Source organism: Protomyctophum parallelum (assembly GCF_964188405.1).
Source record: "Protomyctophum parallelum genome assembly, chromosome: 23".
NCBI classification, from domain to species: Eukaryota; Metazoa; Chordata; class Actinopteri; order Myctophiformes; family Myctophidae; genus Protomyctophum; species Protomyctophum parallelum.
The window spans coordinates 17,111,602-17,132,378 of NC_139715.1; the positions used below are offsets into that span (position 1 = coordinate 17,111,602).

At 43.6% G+C, this 20,777-nt stretch overlaps 2 protein-coding genes across 5 annotated transcripts in view; one reads left to right on the forward strand and one right to left on the reverse strand.

Moving 5' to 3' along the window:
• creb3l1 (cAMP responsive element binding protein 3-like 1) overlaps nucleotides 1–8,985 on the forward strand; it is a 61,339-nt gene extending 52,354 nt beyond the window's left edge. For all 3 annotated transcript variants that reach the window (XM_083759040.1, XM_083759041.1, XM_083759042.1), the window contains 4 exons: nucleotides 4,740–4,842; nucleotides 5,050–5,236; nucleotides 6,114–6,282; nucleotides 6,423–8,985. In XM_083759040.1, the coding sequence (XP_083615166.1) occupies nucleotides 4,740–4,842; nucleotides 5,050–5,236; nucleotides 6,114–6,282; nucleotides 6,423–6,459 (496 nt within the window). In that variant the 3' untranslated portion in view covers nucleotides 6,460–8,985. The remainder of the gene's footprint in view (nucleotides 1–4,739; nucleotides 4,843–5,049; nucleotides 5,237–6,113; nucleotides 6,283–6,422) is intronic.
• Nucleotides 8,986–12,734: 3,749 nt separating this feature from the next.
• harbi1 (harbinger transposase derived 1) lies at nucleotides 12,735–20,683 on the reverse strand. 2 transcript variants are annotated; one of them, XM_083758691.1, is made up of 7 exons: nucleotides 20,629–20,683; nucleotides 18,828–18,993; nucleotides 18,195–18,397; nucleotides 17,043–17,130; nucleotides 14,769–14,976; nucleotides 14,037–14,212; nucleotides 12,735–13,895 (listed from the first exon to the last, which is right to left on the reverse strand). In XM_083758691.1, the coding sequence occupies exons 2-7, from the start codon at nucleotides 18,990–18,992 to the stop codon at nucleotides 13,695–13,697; spliced, it is 1,041 nt and encodes a 346-aa protein (XP_083614817.1). In that variant the 5' UTR covers nucleotide 18,993; nucleotides 20,629–20,683; the 3' UTR covers nucleotides 12,735–13,694. The 2 variants fall into 2 exon arrangements, with proteins under 2 accessions (XP_083614817.1, XP_083614818.1); XM_083758692.1 differs by lacking the exon at nucleotides 20,629–20,683 and adding an exon at nucleotides 20,394–20,413.
• Between the last annotated feature and the right edge of the window lie 94 nt (nucleotides 20,684–20,777).

The window sequence follows — 20,777 nt, forward strand, 5'->3', positions numbered from 1 at the left end:
TAATCTGGTCTAGAGAAATTACCAGACTGAAATTAAACCTGTCAACGCTAACTCTGACCCTAATTCTACCCTGACGACTTCACTTAAAACAAACCATTTTCCTAATGAGCACCATAGAATGACCCTCGCACGTGACCGCCCTTTTCTCTATTCTTCTGGGGATCTTCGAGCGAACGCACGCACACACATTTTGACTGTGTGCCATAACATTGCTGTAGCCAGTATATTTTTAAAGCTTAATAACTTCAACAGTAAATCATTGTGGGTTTTACATCAAAGCGCTGTCTTTGTGTTTGTGTGTGTGTGTGTGTGCGCTCGTGCGTGTGTGCATGTGTGCATGCGTGCACGTTCATGCGCGCATGCGCATGTGTGTGTGTGTGTGTGTGTGTGTGTGTGTGTGTGTGTGTGTGTGTGGTTAGGCTGGGTCAATATTGTGTCATATAAAGTTATTACAGCTGTCAACTCAGTGTCTGGGTATTGTTACTGTGGTTAGTCTGAGAGAGAGAGAGAGAGAGAGAGAGAGAGAGGGGGAGAGAGTGAGAGAAAGAGAGAGAGGGGAGGAGGGAGGGGTGGGGGAGGTTATTCACACAATAAGTCCTTTTAACACTCAAACCTAGATCAGCTGGGCTTTTTTGTATTTTTATTTTTTTTGCTATTTTTGAATAATGTTTTTCCTTGGGGTGGCGGGGGTGGAAAAGTCTGCCCGTATAATGACATGCGCAATTCAGCGACGCGAGGGTCTCTGAGGTTAATGAATGACGGAGGCTAATTGCCTACGCTCTATTCCGGTCCCAATGTCTGTTTCACGGTTACATCTACTACGCTGCTATCCACCCACCGACCCCCCCCCCTGCTCCCGTGGGGGACCGTGGGGACGAATACGTTGAAGCCATTTTCAGATCTTCCACCACATGATATGAACCCCTCTAGGCGCGGCCTATTCTGGGCATAATCATGATGGGTGAGTGAGTGTGACGACCCTGAGGTTGTCTGTGTTTCCAGACTGATTGGAGGGGGCAGAGTGTGTCATCAGAGGAGATCTGAGTCCACCTGGTTTGGCAGGGCCAGTCTCTCTCTCTCTCACCATTTAGCTATATTATAGACCATCTACTACAACAACAGGAGTTCTCAACGTTTTTGTCTGGGGACCCCCCCGGACATGCTTTGGCCATGTCTCGCGACCCCGCCCCGTTCCCCCCTCCCCACCACCAATACAAAAAAAATAACCTTAACTGGCTTATGGCCAGCCTAATTAATAAATGAATAAAGTTTATGCATGTACTTTATGTGCATTTTCCAGCCATTCAGGCCACATGCGCCCCCCGCCTTCACTTCAGGTTAATATCCCAACATTGATATATTATTGATTTCAGCTAATTACTAGTATTCAAATGTTATTGTCTTTATGTCCAATATATTTGTATTTAGTTCATAACGTTATTAAAATTATTCAGGATTTCAATTCAAAGACTGCAAAAAATAGTTGATCTACAAGCACAAAACGTGCCGCAGTGCGACGCATTTTGAGCTTGTAGATCGTCATTTTTTTGCTACGACAGTAATATGCAATGTGGCCCTCTGGAGTGAGTGTGGAAATATAGTGGCCCTCTCCATCGTCAAAGTTGCCCACCCCCAATCTACTAGTTCACAACGTGCCAAAGACATTTGGTTGCAGAGGACAAAAGGAGCAGGCCCAAGTATGAAGCCCTGGGGGACCCCATGGTCAGCAAAGTATACTGTCGCTGTCGGACAGAAACCTCGGTTTGTGTTTGTGCTCTTTTTTTTTGTAAATGAACGCCACACTTATATACATACATTACATACTACAGCATCATACAAGCATCAAAAGTGCTTTGTGCGGCCCAGGCCGTAGCGTAACGGTCTGGGCACCGGACTGGTAATCCAGTCGCAGTGTGCCGCGGGTTCGACTCCCGGACCCGACACGGCCTTTACTGCATGTCATCCCCCCATCTCTCTCCCGTTTCCTGTCAGCCTACTGTCTGTCCCTTCAAAAATCAATAAAAGGCGTAAGCCGCAAAAAAATATCTTAAAAAAAAAAAAAAAAAAAAAAAGTGCTTTGTGCCATGTTTCAGGCTTGTACATGTGCTAGTTTTGAATTTGAATCAATGGTTTTGGACAAAAGCGGGTTTCCACCTGACAGAGGCAATATGAGACTTAGGTGGTTAAATTGCGATGCAAATGAAAGTCTGTGCTCCACACAGGAGTATTGTCTAGCACTGAACAGATGCGTGTACACACACACACACACACACACACACACACACACACGCACATTTTAATATCTTGTAATGTAACATGATCGACTTGAACTTCAAGACTTTATTTGCCTGCTCAGGTATAGGCCTACAGGCGTACATGTGTGAGTCAAGTACAGTATGCACACAAAAACAACAAAATAATCATAATGAAATATATAAATAGTAATAAATATGTTGCATTATATAAGTATGTGCAGAAGGTGTGAGTGCATGTGCACGCTGTGTGCGTCTGTGTGTGTGTGTGTATGTGTGTGTGTGTGATAGTATAGTATAGTGCATGTGTGTGTGATAGTATAGTATAGTGCATGTTTGCAGACCTGGTTCGCTCATTTTTTTCCCACTTCACCAAATGTCTTTGCCATTAATAGTAGCTCCACAAGCTCCCAACACATCACGTTGCGACACTTTGTGAGCTTGTAGATCTGCTATTTTCACAGAATGTTCACCTTATTAAGTTTCTGCATTCCCAGAAGTGAAAGCTGATGGCAAACATTTCAATAAATGTTTCTATTCTCATTTCTGTCCTTCAAAACAGCATGTGCTGTCTCTGTCTCCATCTAGTGGCCATAGGCTGTCATTAACATTGAGCGGTCTCTGGATACCATTAGAACCCTGCTCCCCAGATTCTACTGGAAACCTCCATTAACTTCTATTGTTGACGCTGCCGTTTCTCAACGCCCGGCCCAGGGCCCACCAGGGTGTCCAAAGGACCCTTACGGGTCTGTAACTCTGCAAATGTACAAACGGAACCATTTTTGGAAATCTTCGTGACCCCAAATCTACACTGTAAAATCCTCAGTGTTCGTTTAACTCAAATAGAACCAAAGGGACAGGTCCCTTTGGTACCATTCTTACGCTCGCAGTTACAGACCTGTATAGGTCCGCGGACAGGACATTAAGAACCACCTTTTAGAGTCATGTTCAGCTCAGTTCTATTTCCATTTAGACCCGTTCTTTCTTAATTGGGAATACTATTTGAATCCTCAATGAGACTGCACTACTGTCTGGAACCCTGCTCTCCAGATCGCGTTGCAGTACTCTGTTTAATGAACCGTCTTCTCTTGCTGATATCACTCTTAAGACTTCTATACGGATCAAGCTTCTGGAACCCTAAAGAACAACCTCTGCTTAACCCTATTTTTGGGCAAACATTTTCAGAATGTGGTTCAATGTATCTACTCAACTCTATACTATTACTATACTATTCTACTATACTAAATTAATTTACCCGTGTGAAGGCCCGCTATGCTACTGATACCATATAAGTTTCTCTGTGAACTGTGTGTGTGTGTGTGTGTGTGTGTGTGTGTGTGTGTGTGTGTGTGTGTGTGTGTGTGTGTGTGTGTGTGTGTGTGTGTGTATGCGGAGTGGCATGGGAACCCTGCCAGAGCCCTGCAGAGTTCCCTCAATGTGTACAATAGTGGACCGGGTCCAGATGTGTAAATCCCACCATGGCACATAGCCTAGTGATTATCAAGAATAAAACCCCTTAAGAGAGAGAAGAGAGCATTCTTTCCACACACCAGAGAGAGAGAGAGAGATGTGTGTGTGTGTGTGTGTGTGTGCGTGTGCGTGCATCCTGCCTCCTCCACACCCACCACTAAATACAGTATACGCTGAATGTATATAGCCATCTTAAAACCACAAGAACACACATGCAAGTACACTCACACACACACGCACGCACCCGCGCACACACACACATGTCATTTCCCTGTCCTAGTCTGCTCTTTTTGTCTGAAAGCTGAACTGCAACTGAACTGAACTGAACTGAACTGAACTGAACTGAACTGAACTGCTCCATATTGCAGCCCTCTCTCTCCTTAAAGCCAGCGCCGCATTCTTGCCATTCCTCAGTGACACCAAAGACATAGCGCTAGGCTAGGTCTCTATGCTAACATCGGTTTCTAATGAGCGGCAGTTTAGAAATGCTAAAGCGATTCGCACTGGCTGGACGACGAGAGCATCAGCTGAATGCCTGAAGCAGGGATCTTCAATGTTTTTCAGGCCAAGAACCTCTTTAAGCTGAGAGAGCAGGACCCCCGACTACATATATTGTATTGTGTTGTAGTTTTTTTAAATATAGATTTCATAGATAGCTTCATAGACTTGTTTAACAGCACAATCCATGTGTGGACAGTTAAACCACTTAAACCCTTTGGTCTGCTCTTTTTTCCCCCCTACGCAAAACCTCTTTGCCGAAAATAGCCGATCTACAAGCTCACAGTGAAGCGTTGTGTGCTTGTAGATTTTTAGGCTAATGTTCCACTCAGAACATGGATGCTACGGTTCAAGTTGTTAACGTGAAAAAGGTTCCTATCACACGAAACTTTGGCGTTACCCCCGGCCCCTCCCCGGCCTAAAGTGTAAATTGTAATTGATCTGGACATGCAGAGAAACATCTCTCACTCTCTCTCTCACTCTCTCTCTCTCTCTCTCTCTCTCTCTCTCTGTCTACAGGTCTCTCTTACAACAGCTTCAGAAGCTTCAGTTATTGGTTTCAGGGAAGGTCGTTCCACGGTCCTGCAAGATGGTCTCCACTCAGACTGGAAGCTGTCTCATGGTAAGCAGTAAGCACGCAACGCACGCACAAGGCCATGCTCATCAAACACAGACACGGCAGAGACATACTGTATATAAGCTGCAACAATGCAAAACGTACCACTATCATTATTATTGCCACTAATAATGACGTTAGTATCATAATTAAAATTCCTCTCAGCAGTATAGCAGTATGGTGACAGTGTTGCTGTGCCCTGTCTTTGTGCAGATGGTGGCGCTGTGTTTTGTTCTGGTGCTGGGATCCTTCTCCCCCTCCTGCCTTCCTCCCCTGTCCTTCCTCTCTTCTCAGTCCTCCTCCTCATCCTCCTCCTCCTCGTCTTCCCCTCTCTCCTCCTCCTCCTCCTCTCCTCCTTCCTCCCCTCGTCCCTCGGCGGACCACTACACCACCAGTCAGGGTAGGTGTAGAAAAAGAAACACCCAACTCATGCCGTCAACACTGCAGGCAACAGATCAACATCTGTTTTGCTCAGTTGTGGTTATTGGTTAGAGTAAACCGTTGCACCATAAGCATATTGAGAGACGTCAGGTCAGACAGGCAAACTTGAACAGGTCGCTGACGATGATGTTGTGCAGGCATCGAAAATAGCCGATCAACAAGCTCACAATGGTTCCTGAGTGTACCTGCTTTAGTCGTGTGGAACTATCGCTCGGCAAAGTATCAGTTGGCCTGACGCTTACAACTCCTTTCATCTGCAAGGATGAAAGTGGATGGTGTCCTCTTTGCATTGCGCTGGTTCCAGGTGTCATGCCCGGAGTCCTGTGTTTGTGTGTTCATTTGTTCAATAGAGCAGTGGTTCTCAAAGTGTGCACCCTATAGGGTGCTGTGACGCAAGTCCAGGGGTGTCGTGGTATAGTTTGATCATTTTATCACTTCAGTCTTTAGACCCTCTGAACTTTGTGAAACGACCCTGGGTTGCACTGTACAATATTTTTCAGTCTACAGTAGAGTAATCACCAAAAATGAAAATCTCTTTGGCTCATGTTAGTCACAGACCTTATTTCCTTTGGAAATCTTACAAATGCTTTAAATAAACAAGAAAATGGCTAAATAATAAGCTAAACAGACAAAAAACGAACATAACCAAAATACAGCAATGAGTCACAATAAAACAAATAATACATCAGTAAGAGATACAGTAGACAGTCACCGATGGACCCTTGTTTTACAGTCCTCTGACATTTAGTTTTATAATGCTATTTTGGGTCATGGGTGGGATGGCCGACTTTATAGTATCAATAAAGCGTCTGTGTTGTTTTGTGTGTATCGTATAGTCCGTTCCCGAAGCCTGCTCTTCTACGACGAAGGCTCGCCATTGGAGGAGAGTGTTGTGACATCAGAGGGGGAGGGCTCCCAATCATCAGGCCACTCCCACATCCAGGGCAGCCGCAACATGGGTGATGCCAATAGCAACCAAACCACTGGTCCTGAATATCACAAAAGGTATGCATGCATGCACACATGTTTACAAGCAAACATGTGCACGCACGCACGCACACACACACACACACACACACACACTCTCGTCTCTATAGTCTCGACATGTATCTGACAGTTTGTCCATCTTCTCTCTGTCTCCCCAGAGAAACGCTACCAGAAGGAGCGACAGATTATCTCTGACAGACACCCCGGTCCCCCCTCCTCCTCCTCCTCCTCCAATGACCAAGAACCTCTCTCCTTTGACCCCTAAAGACCCAGTGACACCTCCCGACTCCTCAACCCCCCCCCATCACCTCCTCCACCAACAAAACACTGACTCCTCAACCCAGAGGACATGTGGTCTCCCCCCCATCACCTCCTCCACCAACAAAACACTGCCACCACTTTTCAACTTGACCAAAATATGAGAGACGAAGTTTAACCTCGCCCTTGCCACAAAACACAAGTACTGGACCCCAAGCCCCCCCCCCCCCCCCCTGCTCCTTAAAGACAAGACAAGGGACCCTACAGGCCTCCCGTAGAGTGCCATATCCTGTGGACATGTCCTGTATTCTGCACTGCGGCTGTTGTTTCTCCAACTGACCCCACACTTCAGCGTCAAAGGGGGCATTGTAGTATAGCAGTTTTATTTTTACGTGTAATGATCGATGACGGATCAATTTGTCAGTTAATTGGGGTTTGTTTGAGTGGCCTGGTTTACAGTTTTTACCGTGCGTTATTTAAAAAGAAAAAGAAAAAAGGCATATCCATAAAATGTGTGAAGTTTAAAAAGAAAATCAAAAAAACGATGCCCATGAAAGAAGAAGACATTGTGACGTGTTTTGGAAATGACACTTCCGAAGAATGAGTTTTGCCACAAGGTCTGCATTTTAAAAGGAAAAAGAAATATTTTCAACCTGGTCCCGAAGTGCCTTCTACCTGCCTCAATCCAGTAACCAGAATACATACACACACACGTTTGAAAAAGCAACTGTATACTGTACACTGGAACGATGACAGTTTTTATTTTTGTAGTCCGGGTACAGTTTTTATTTTTGTAATCCGGGTACAGGTACAGTTACCAGCCAACGCTGCTGTGTGTTTTACTTTGTCACAGTTATTTTTAGGGGCCCTGTTTCCACGCCAGGAGACCACATACCACGGTTGGGAAAGCCTGGTATAAAAGGTATTTTTTATTGAATCTAAAATCATATATATGTAATGTAATATATTCTCAGCATCCACAAAAAAAGAGCATTTATTTTATGCAACCAAAAAAAAAGAAGAAAGACATAACTTGTTTGTGCGTTCAGTTGTTTTTAAATTGTCTTTTTATTTTGTTTTTCTTGGTTTATTTTTATAAATTCAAATCTCGCAAGTGGAAAAACAAAACAAAATGTACAACTGAGACTACTATAATATATTCTGAGCATCAAAAAGAGCATATTTATTTATGCAAAAAAAAAGAAAGATACTGAAGCTTTAGTTTTTTTTGTTTTGTTTTAAAACGTTTTTTTTTAGGATGATGTAAACTTTTACACAGCCGACAAAAAAAAAGAAGAAAAACAACACGGCGATGCAACAGTTCACCGTTTGGCAAGGCATGGTGTCGCTATACGTGCACTGCCAACGTGTTGAAGTCTTGAGCCCAATTCATTCTTCTTCGCACAACGGCGCGGCTGACAATGGCTGCTCTACAAGCTCATAACGCGCCGTAGACGCGACACATTGTGAGCTTGCACATGTGCTATTTTCAGAACGCCATCGTGCAATGAAGCATAAATTAGGCATCACATAGCATCCTAAACCATTGGTTCTCAACCTTTTTAGGCCGCGACCCCCCCCCCCCCCCCCCCCCCAACATCATGTTTGAACTGGGGACCCCCGACCCTGATAAGCACTTGGGATGTAGGAGTCAAGCCAGTAAATTTAATTTGACTTGGTTCCATAGATCTACAAGCAGATCTACAAGCTCACAAAGCCTCGTGTTATGCGCATTGTGAGCTTGCAGATCAGCTATTTTCACACATTTATTTCTTCTTATATTATTTGACAATTTGGCCAATGTTTGACCAATTTTATAGTATAGTTTCTTGTTTACTTTTGATGCAGTAATGGTCTTTTGTTTTAATTAGGTATTAAAAAAGGTCTTAAAAGTCCTTAAATAGTCACTTTACTGTCACTGGGGGGAATCATATGGGTTCCGACCCACAGGTTGAGAACCACTGTCCTAAATGTTTACTACGTGATCTGCTTGTGACTATTACAGTGTCTGACTGCTGTCGCTTGAATAACTCACTCAAACCTCCTTTTATTCCTGCAAGTAGACCACCATTTAAAGTGTTGCGCTGACCATGTAATCTGAAACGTACTGAGTAATATAGATAATGGGAAAAGGAAATCTCAATTCTGGTCTGAAAATGAGGTCATTATTCTTATTTATTTAGTTGAATGAAATGTTTGCATTGAACGTTAAAGCACTGAGTGTATTGACCCTAGGGCCTGTTCAAAAGTAGCCATATAATTACAAAATCACAATCGAGTGTTTAATGAATTTGCCCATTAAAGGAGCACATTTGCTAAAATGTTCAAATGTATCAACACGGCATACAATAGACTCTCTTAAAACGTTGACTTTTTTATTGTGAGGTTTTATGCGACAGCAGTCTATGATGTATTTATTCCTCTCTGTAGAAAGTATGTATATATTGATAAAGACAATCGGGGGGGGGGGGGGGGGGGGGGGGGGCTAATCCATTCCATCAACACAGATCACCCCAAACTTAGTTTTCGCCACAGAATGTAAAGGAATATCTTGACGTTTTATTTTTTACAATTTTAGGCTTTTTCCCCTCATCTGTTTTTCTCCTGTTCACCATGTGTATGAGAAAGTATCTCCATTTGGCATTAGAAGTAACCTAAACCATTCCATAAACATTTGTCATTCAAACTTCAACTGAAACAAAGTTGTTCTCAGGGCAGCTGTCAGGCAAATGTAGAGCATGTTTCGTCACCATGAGACGGGTGCCTCCAATTCTAAACATCAGAAGCATTCCTTTAGAATTTAGATAAACAATCTGCTGTTCTTTTTTTAATTTGATCATTTGTCAGATTCCTTTGATGTCGATCTTCTAGGCGAATCGGACTTCTCTTCCATCTGGAAGCAGAACGCTCAAAAAGAAAGTCACATTTTGACCTTTTATTGAAAAAAAACCCCATTAAATGTTTACTAATCGTTAAAGGTTTTCTGTTGAAAGAGCGGAGGCCATCGGTTCTCGATTTCACCTTGACATAAGCTCCAGTGGCCATTTTGTGCCTGTCGTCCAAATATAATAGTTTAATTCAACTGTGGACACAACATGGTGTGACTACAGCCCACTGCACGAAAATATCCCTTACAAATGTTATTTTTTTATTTTGTTTTACGTTTTCCCTGCAGCTGTCTTGGCGTCTTAATGTACATAAATGATCAGTGTAACTTGCAATTGTGTAAATAGGGGCATTGTTATTTTGTAATGTGATACATTCACACATGTTAACCTGTGGATCCACTGGGCAAGAGGGGAGGGGGGGGGGGGGCTTAGGAAGGAGATAAGGGTTGGGAGGAAAGGGAAGGGTGTGATGGAGAGAGAGGATGGGAGGGAGCAAGGTAGAAGGGTTGATCTGTCGAACTGTAAAGCGACCCTGGCCGCAAGAATGGCTACATACCGTTTCAAAACAGTTTTACATAAAACCACGGTGTGGAGCACCTGATTTGTGTCACCAGTCAAGTGATGTGCTCAACTGTTTTTTGTTTTGTTTGTCGTCGTTGCTTCAGATCAGGGATGGGTAACCTTTTTGGGCACATGGCATGATCTCAGTGCCAGCTAGTGAGAAACACCACTGGTTTTACATACAACCATGTAGGCTGTTAAATAGGATAGAATAGGTCCATAATATAATAATAAAACCTAATAAAGGATGAATTTAATATGAATAATGAAGGTGAGATAAATTCAGACTGTCTGGAGAAACATTTTATGCACATCAAATAATTGTTATTAATGGTTGTCTTTTAATTAAGTCAATTGGCCAAATCAATTGCCCAATCTGATCAACTAGTTCAAAAAGAGTATGTTTCCCACCCCTGCTCCAAACAGGGACTGTTTTGAAACTGTATTGGTCCATGTTGCAGTCCAGATTTATGTTGTATAAAGAGTCCTGCATGTTTCTGCATATATCCCTAATGTATCGTAGTCTAGTCACGTAGAGTAGAACCGAGCAAAATATTAAAAACTGCATCAGCAACACTGTGTTTGTGGTCCATCTTTACCATGCCAGGCTATTTAGTGAACCGCATACACTGCAACCCAGTAGGGAGGAGTCGAGGTCGACCCAAAACCACCCGGCAGTGGCGACGAACCGTGACAGCCGAGCTAAAACGGATGAACCTTATTTGGGGCGAGGGAGGCACAACATGCAGCACAAGACAGACAGGTCCCGATGGAGGCAGATTGTCAAAGCCTTTATGTCCCACTTGGGATGAAGAGGATTGAGTAAGAAATACTGTGCATGGATGGTGAGAATAATAATATACAACATGGGCCACAGACAAGTGCTCTCTCTCACCGCCACACACATTATCTCTTGGTAATTATCTCCCTCTCTACACACACCCATATCCCATTAAGGCCGATTCTACGAATGCCTTGCAGCCTTCTAAAGCCGTGGTTCTCAACACTTTTCTAAATAGCAGATGTATACCGGTATATATTTTTTATAATGGTGATAGTTGTAACTTATAGTTGATTCAAATTATGATTTTGGGTGTCACGGCCATAGAGTAAATATATATACTCTAAGGTCACGGCCTGAAATGGTTGAGAAGCCCTCCCCATGCTACTTCCTTGCTTCAGTCTGGGTGGCACATCGGCAGTGAAATGTGAAACAGCGCCACAGCGCATTGACACACACGTTGTGGCCGGAAATGTCATTACATCCGTAGTGGTTCAGCAACACTTACGGGAAAGCGTTTCCGTTTAGCTATCCCAATGCAGCAGGTCCTGTCAACGTTGTATGGACGTCACATGGACGTCTTTTTTGCAACGGACTGAGTCTGCATGTCGTATCCTGAGTTTGACTGTCAGGTCGTCTCGAAGACGTTGTATGGACGTCGTATGGACGTCTGGCTGGGACGGCGACCTGGACTGGACGTACGTTTTGGGGTTGGCGTTTACAGAGAGGTCTGTTTGACGTCGTATGGACGTCGTATGGACGTCCCGTTGGTTAAGTGCTCAGAGTGCATGTCGTAGCTGAGTTTGACTGTCGGGTCGTCTCGAAGACGTCGTATGGACGTCTGGCTGGGACGGCGACCTGGACGTAGGTTTTGGGGTTGGGTTTAAAGAGGTCTGTTTGATGTCGTATGGACGTCGTATGGACGTCCCGTTGGTTATGTGCTCAGAGTGCAGGTCGTCTCGAAGACTTGTATGGACGTCGTATGGACGTCTGGCTGGGACGGCGACCTGGACGTTTTGGGGTTGGGTTTAAAGAGGTCTGTTTGATGTCGTATGGACGTTGTATGGACGTCCTGTTGGTTATGCGCTTGGCGTTTACAGACAGGTCTGTTTGACGTCGTATTGGTTATGTGCTGATTGTGCTCATTGAGGCAGAAAATATGTCATGTCAGTATTGTATATTTTTAGTTTTTATTGAAAATTAAAGTTTGTGATTCCAAAAATCAGGCACAGCTAGGCGGTGACAACCTTAGGCCTGGAAAGTTAAGGTGAGACATGGTAGGTGAATAGGGGAAAAAAGTTAAATAATAGCTATCACAATGAAACTTCTCCAGTTGATTACTTATATTAAAAAACTAAGATTTTTGTATTACAAGTTTTCTGAAATTATATGTCTAAATATGCAAATTATATGTGCTAATTTGCATACATTTCGGGACGTTTAATCTGAAGATCGGATAAAGCCAGGTTCAAAATTATCATTTCATTTTGTTGACACATTAGAGACAAAGAAAATTACAGATGGGATTTTAGATATCTAGTGTCAACAAGCATAAAAAACCAAATTTTCGGCATGTTTTTAGGTATAAAATGTGATGTAAATCAGGCTGTGAATGATATATCAACAAATCCCTCTGTAAATCTCTGCGGAATATAGTTATGAATAAGACTGGAACGTTTGGTGTATGTGAGTTCAACTGAAGTGGAGATTCTTTGTCCCAGGTATGAGGAAAACTCATTTTGAGAAAACAGCCTTTAAAGATTTGTATTGTAAAATTCCAAAACGTTTTATTTGAAGCCACTATTCTGAGACAAAATATCTCATCCAAACCTTGGCAACAACATGGCATATGTCATTGGAAAGGTCTGGACCTCGACTAAATATGGTCACTTCTTTTGTACCACGAGCTGTCAAAAACGAGCTGTCATTGGCTAAAATAAACTATCAAAATAAACATCTAAATCTGTATTTTTTATGTTTATTTTGCTTTAGTTTGAAAGAAAACATGTTTAGGAAGCAAAATAGCAAAAAAAAAAAAAAAATAATAATAATATATCATGATTTCACCTGCCATGTCTCGCCTTAAATCAATGATTATTTATGATACACTGACTGAAAGTGGGATTTGAACACGGAACCTTAATAATACAAATTATTAACTGGGTCGAAACGCAAAAATCTAAAATGACACAAATGCTTTCCCGGTTTTAACAGGGATATATAAATATGTACACTCGTTTGAGAAAATGAAAAACTTTAATGAAGCGAAACTTTGCATTACATTGTCATTAAGGCCCATGGAACTTTACAAAAAGCAAAAGGGGAAAAAAAGAGGTTTAGTTCCAACACCGCTCCTGTCATTCGCACAAAGTGATCAGCAGTGATGATGTGCACCTGCACACTGTCACCTCCTCTTCAAAAGAAACAGACACTTCCAACTCCACACACTGAAGCCCGGAATCATATCCCGGAACGTTTGTCATTTTGTTATGTCGAAAATAAGAGTCTAAAGTCACTCTTGCCACTGTGTGCGAGCCAGTACCTTTTATTTGATGTAACAATTGGTAAGTTCAATAAATTGGTAGATTTCAATGTTCACATGACTGCAATGTTTACGTCCAGATTTCAGTTCAGTGGCTTGGTGTGTGGCTCTATGTTGTACACCCCCCCCCCTGCTGTGCACATACTACTGTGGAACACGTGGCAAAATGTAATTCTTTGGCTGGAATCAATGTGTACTTCTTGCTCAACGGCACTTTGACAGTAGTGGCGTCTTAAAATGCTACAGGGTATTGAACCCGAAGCGTTGTCTCTGACACACCTGGCAAATCTGATCCGACCTTAATATTAGCATTACAGTGACACAAAACATTACAGGTGCATTGCAAGCCTGCAATGCACCTATAATGTTTTGTGTAAAGTTCGGTAAAGACAGGTAAAGTTCAGCTGAAGTGATTCAATATGAGCTCCTTCCGTCTGGCCTCCGCCTCTGGGTCCCTGTCTTCAGGACGCTGCTCCAACGTGTCGGGTTGTTCCAGAGGGTCTGTCCTCTCCAGCGTCCAGGCGTCCAGTCCGGACTGTAGGGAGGCGTTGTGGAGGACACAGCATGCCAGCAGGATGTCCGAGCTCTTCTCTGGGGAATACTGGAGGAGAAGGTCATGGTGAACACTAAAGCAGTGGTTAACATTGGTTGGATTCCATAATCCTCGTGTAATTAATAGCAATAGTCCATGGAACTAATTGGCAAAGGGAAAACTCTGACAGAATAGGACAGAATAGTGCACCTGCAGGTATCCTTTGCAGCTGTCCAGACATCTGAATCTCGTCTGGATGGCCCGGAATGTTCTGTCCACAATCTCATGCGTGGCGGAATGAGCAAGGTTGTACTGGACCTCCGCCGGGGATTCTGGGCAGGTGACTGGAGTCATCAGCCACTTTTTGAGAGGGTAGCGAAGGTCACCTACATGAGGATTCGGAGAAGGCTCTTTTTTTTAGAAACTATTTTTGGATCCCAGCTGTGGGTGATAAGAGACTTCACTTCTCCATAAATAATATCCCTCTCCTCTTTCTGCGTAAGCCAGGGGTGTGCAACTTTGACGATGGGGAGTGCCACTATATTTCCACACTCACTCCCTAGGGCCATATATTACTGTCGTAGCAAAAATAGCCGATCTACAAGCTCAAAACGCGTCGGATCGGCTTGTAGATCGGCTATTTTTGGCTATATTCGAATTGAAATCTTGAATTATTTTTTGCTCTTTTTGAATTGGAATCCTGAAAATTAACTTTTATGTAATTTCAAATGCCTTTAATTATACTTGTGTTGAGCAATGAGCTACTAATTTAGACTGAAGTAATTAAAGCAGGTCATGTTTGCATGTTGCAGAATTGTAACAGCTGAAATCAATAATATCAGAATTCTGATATGTACCTGAGGGTCACATTAACTGAAGGTGGGTGCCGCATGTGGCCCCCGGGCCGCCAGTTGCCCACCCCTGGCGTAAGCCGTGACTCACCCAGTAGCCAACCTTCCTCCGTTCCCTGCAGTGTTTTGTAGACGTGGGAGCGTTCCAGGACCTCCGTGTCCTTGAGTCCACCGGGCCAGTGGGTCTCGGCGCTGAGCAGCAGTCCCCTGGCGTCGCACACCAGCTGACAGCTGATGGAGTGGAAACCCTTTTTGTTGACATACGCAGAGTCCTCGCTGTTGGGAGCTTTGATGGCCACCTGGAACGGAAGAGGACAGAGAATGGAGAGGATGAGAAAGGATCACCTTCTCATCTCATTCTCCATATTCTAACACAAAAGCATCAAAAGTATTGATTCACAAGCTCAAAATGCAGCGCGAAGAGACATGCTTTGAGATTGCTACTACTACAAAGTAACAGTTTTGGACAAATGTGTGAGAAAGAGAGTGGGTGGGTGAAGAGGGACAGACATGAGGGGTGAGGGGTGAGAAGAGAAACGGACACAAGTACAGTGCATCCGGAAAGTATTCACACTCCTTCACTTTACCACATTTTGTTTTGTTACAGCCTCATTTCAAATTGGATTAAATTCGTTTTTTTCCTCATCAATCTACACACACTACCCCATAAAAAAAAGTTTGTTAATTTATAAAAAATAAGAAACTGAAAAAACACATGTACATAAGTATTCACACTCTTGACTTAGTACTACATTGAGGCACCTTTGGCAGCAATTACAACTTTTTTTTTTTTTAAGATATTTTTTTGCGGCTTACGCCTTTATTGATTTTTTAAGGGACAGACAGTAGGCTGACAGGAAACGGGAGAGAGATGGGGGGATGACATGCGGTAAAGGCCGTGTCGGGTCCGGGAGTCGAACCCGCGGCACACCGCGACTGGATCACCAGTCCGGTGCCCAGACCGTTACGCTACGGCCTGGGCCAGCAATTACAACCTTAAGACTTTTTGGGAATGATCCTACAAGCTTGGCACACTTTTTCTCTGAAGATCCTCTCAAGCTCTGTCAGGTTAGACGGGGAACGTCGCTGCACAGCTATTTTCAGGTCCTTCCAGAGATGCTCAATGGGGTTCAAGTCTGGGCACTGGCTGGGTCACTCAAGGACTTTCACAGAGTTGTCCTAAAACCAATCCTTCGTTATCTTAGCTGTGTGCTTGGGGTCGTTGTCCTGTTGGAAGGTGAATCATTGACCAAGTCCGAGGTCCTGAGCACTCTGGAGCAGGTTTTCATCCAGGATGTCTGTACACTGCTCCATTCATCTTTCCCTCTATCCTGACAAGTCTCCCAGTTCCTGCCATTGGAAAACATCCCCACAGCATGATGCTGCCACCACCATGCTTCACCGCAGGGATGGTATTTGCCAGGTGATGAGCGGTGCCTGGTTTCCTCCAGACCGAAGCCTCTCCTCAATAAAAGGCACATGACAGCCGGGCGTCACAGCGCGCTTGGAGTTTGCCAAAAGGCACCTAAACGACTCTCAGACAATTATTAACAAGATTCTATGGTCTGATGAAATCAAAATAGAGCTTTTTGGCCTGAATGCCAAGCGTTACGTCTGGAGGAAACCAGGCACCGCTCATCACCTGGCAAATACCATCCCTACGGTGAAGCATGGTGGTGGCAGCATCATGCTGTGGGGATGTTTTTCAACGGCAGGAACTGGGAGACTTGTCAGGATAGAGGGAAAGATGAATGGAGCAGTGTACAGACATCCTGGATGAAAACCTGCTCCAGAGCGCTCAGGACCTCCGACTTGGTCAACGATTCACCTTCCAACAGGACAACAACCCCAAGAACACAGCTAAGATAATGAAGGATTGGTTTTAGGACAACTCTGTGAAAGTCCTTGAGTGGCCCAGCCAGAGCCCAGACTTGAATCCCATTGAGCATCTCTGGAAGGACCTGAAAATAGCTGTGCAGCGACGCTCCCCGTCTAACCTGACAGAGCTTGAGAGGATCTGCAGAGAAGAAGGGGGAAAAATACCCCAAAGGTGCCTCAATTTAGTACTAAGTCAAGAGTGTGAATACTTATGTGTTTTTTCAGTTTCTTATTTTTTATAAATTAACTAAATATTTGAGAAAACTCACTTCATCATTATGGGGTATTGTGTGTAGATTGATGAGGAAAAAAACAAATTTTATCCATTTTGAAATGAGGCTGTAACAAAACAAAATGTGGTAAAAGTGAAGGGGTGTGAATACTTTCCAGATGCACTGTACGTAGGATACAAAGAAGAGAAAGAAAGGCATATATTCTGTTCCATCGTTATAGTATAGTATACATTATATTAATTTAGATTACATACCTGAACACAGTCCAGCACTCCAAGGACCCCTGGAACCTCTGCCACTCTCTGAAACTCTTCTATAGACTGATCTCGGCTGTTCGGGTCCCTGATGAAGAAAAGGCTTTAAAATGAACAGGCATGTGTGGATCCTGTCCCATTTACCATCCTATGGCCTGGTTGTGGAACTGGAACTTTGACAGCGAAAAGCACCATATAGTCTGAGCCGAGCCAGGAGGACCCCACATTTGGGCCATGGGTACCATCTGGGGGGAATAATTCTCATAGTGATTTCTGGGAAGATATACACTCCTAGTGCTAGGGAATGTGTGATAGGCATGACATGAGTATATAATGTACAGTATACATCTGCTGCTATAGTAGCCCTGAAACATGACTGCCATGATGATTATCATGACAGTCATGTTTTTTGCGCTCGCTACATTTACAACTTTTACGTATATATAAACATTCGGAATTCAAATATAAAGTACTCACAATTTGTCCCACGGGTGTTAGTTAGTTGCTGCTCCAGCGATTAGAATTGCTGCATCCCGCATTGTTTAATAAAAAGCATTTTTATCCGAGCGCCCCGGCTACTTTTTTCAAACGGGGTTCGTTTGGGAAATCCACAGTTGCACACCGGGAGCGCACTCGCCTATTAGTCTGTATTGGCAGGGCGGTCAGCGTACATATATCGAACACACCGAGTGCCACCCTCCTCCCGACCGATAGGGGCGCGTAGTTGAAAGCCAATGGCAAAATAGCTCGGATAAAAATGCTTTTTATTAAACAACGCAGGATGCAGCAATTCGAATCGCTGGAGCAGCAACTAACTAACACCCGTGGGACAAATTGTGAGTACTTTATATTTGAATTCCGAATGTCTATATATACGTAAAAGTTGTAAATGTAGCGAGCGCAAAAAACAGGGTGCAGTTAAGCCTTGACTCTCGTATGAATACGAGAGTCAAGAACCAGGGCTACTGCTATAGCCTATGCTATGTTCTATCTTATCTCAGGTACTGGTACGTGTACATATGTCTTTTTTGTCTTGTATTATTGTCTGATCCCCTTTCCCACTGCCCCCCCTTCAAATGATAGCAATGGTGGAAATTGAAGAAGTATGTGGCACTGGTAATAGGGGTTCATATTTCTTTGTCTGTTGCTTACCGGTTAAGTGTGATAAATTCCGGAGCCTTCTCCACCAGCGCTCTGGTGACATTGGTCACACATCTGGACATGGACGCCTGGCTGATCCCTATGGCGTCTCCCATGGAGGTCTGGAAGGAGCCCGAGGTGTAGAAGCCCAGCGCGGCCAACACCTGAACCTCAGGACTGATGGCCCTAGACCGCTGGGTACGCCTGCACAGAACCTGACACACACATGCACACACACGCACGCCAATCTTACAAATGCCTTCTAAATCAGTAGTTCTCATATTTTTTAAAGATTGTAAACAAATGTTCAATGATGCTCATAATTCCAACAGACAGAGAGGGTATGAGCGTGACATCATCATCATACCCGGAAGTTATGCAGGAATGCCACTTTATGCATGCGCATACCCTAGTCTATTCCAACACTTACACCTCACATTGCGAGGCACATTGAACCTAGTCAAATGTATGCCTCAACTCCTACAATTCCAAGCTTGTCAGGGTTTAGGTCCCCGGTTCAAATATGATTATTATGGGGGTATAATAATTGATCCAAAAGTACAGCTCACACTATTCAGCGATAGAGTGTGAAGAACTCTTCACAGTCAGGACTCCGGAGAACGGAGTCAAACGGAATCAACTCACCTCTCTGAGTAACTCCACCAGATACAGTATGAATTCCCTTGGGAAGCCAAACGTGGTGAGGAGGAAGTGATCGGAGACAGAGTCCAGGTCAAAGCGGTCCAGAGTCTTATGTCCTCGCCCATGGAGCAGCAGGTCACAGTCCAGAATGGCGATACCTATAGCCATTCTGCGGGACAGTCACACAGGAGGAGACTTCTACAGTACTGAATTGATATCTTACATTCTGTATTAACCTGCCTATGTACCACCCCATTCGCCATGGCAAATTGGCAATCACCAGCCTCCACTTTAATTTTTTTGAGCCGTAGCCAACAAAAATAAAAGCCTGGGTACCGAGGCATCCACTTAATAGCAGTGTAAAATCATTTCTGTGTTAAGATTTTGAAATTGATCACAGCGAGTCATGTCAAGTCCTAAGATCGCTAAACATATTTAAGTTAAAGCATATTAAAGTAACGGAAGTCAACGGTTCATGAAAAAGCATAAATATCCACAGAAAGATGAACATGTTGCAGTGTGAATCAGGGTTTCTAGGTGAAAGTAGCCTAGGAATAGTTAATTGACAAGTTTTGAGGGGATGTAATAATAATAGAGGGGATGTAATAATAGTGAGGAGAACACACAGTAGGTGAGCAGTGAGCACACTGATGCTCAGAAAACCGAGATTATGGTGGCTTTGTCCATGGTAGCTCTGGTCCAGTCCATAGCCTAAAGGACCTATGGACCAGAACTACGCCCATGGCCTTTCCTATAGCGCCACCACCAGGGCAAACGTTCAAATGAGCTCTAACCCGCTTGGAAATCTGCAATGTATTCATTGTGCATTAAATGAGTATACAAAGTCATGTCTTTCGGTCCCAACTTAGATTTCAAATATAATCGATTCGAATTCATCATTCAACAAGAGCCGTTCTAGGGCTAGCCCATTTATAGCCCCTCTCGGAACCCTCTCGCTTTTCTGAAATGTTGATGTCGCTTTGTGTAGGGTCCCTGTTCATATTTATATTTTCGTATGGGAAATTTGGAACGCGGCCATAAATATGCTCACTAACATCGTATCTGCGCCGTTTGACGGCCTGTTTTCCTTTGAGAGCTTCTGAAATCGTGATCTATAAGTACCTATACAAACCGCTGCGAATATCTCCTGTGGCGCGGAAGCCGTTAAGTATTTTTAATCTTTGTTTGACCGATTTGGTCGCTTTATTTCTTCTTGTTTGTTTACCGTTTATTGTACCGCCTCCCGGTGTGCGGTTGGCTTGTGCGGCTACGTCCCTGCCTCTGATCTGCTCTGTCATAGCTATAGCGCCACTAGCTAGCCAGATAGGCGGTACAATGAGGTGTCAATAAACAAGGAAGGAAGAGAAGAATCAAAGCGACCAAATCGGTCAAACAAAGTTTGACCAAAATTAAAAATACTTAACGGCTTCCGCGCCACAGGAGATATTCGCAGCGGCATGTATAGGTACTTATAGTTCACAGATTCAGAAGCCCTCACACGAAAAAAAGTCGTCAAAGAGCGCAGTCAGGCCGTAAACACGGTGTTTATGTTTTATTATGTCCGCGTACCAGGTGGCAGGATACTGCTGCAACAGGACCCAGAATGTCAGAAACTTCAGTACCATTGGGTTCTGCTTGGAGGGCTAGCCCATTTATAGCTTCAATGCAAATATCTGTAGCTATGATGGGGGGAGGGTCTCAACTTCTCAAGCAACCATGGAAAACATACAGCTTAATGTTAATACAGGTTAACCGCCAGTAATCGAAATTCTATATTTGTATGCGATCAAAGGAACAGCCTTACCTTTAACGAAGAAGCAAACCGTGTAAACAAAACGCACTTGAGCAGAGTACATTCACTGTGATTGGAAATCGCTGTTTCGGTGGATCGTGGCGTTAAAAAGAAATAAAAAAATAACATAATACAAATATATATATATATATATATATATA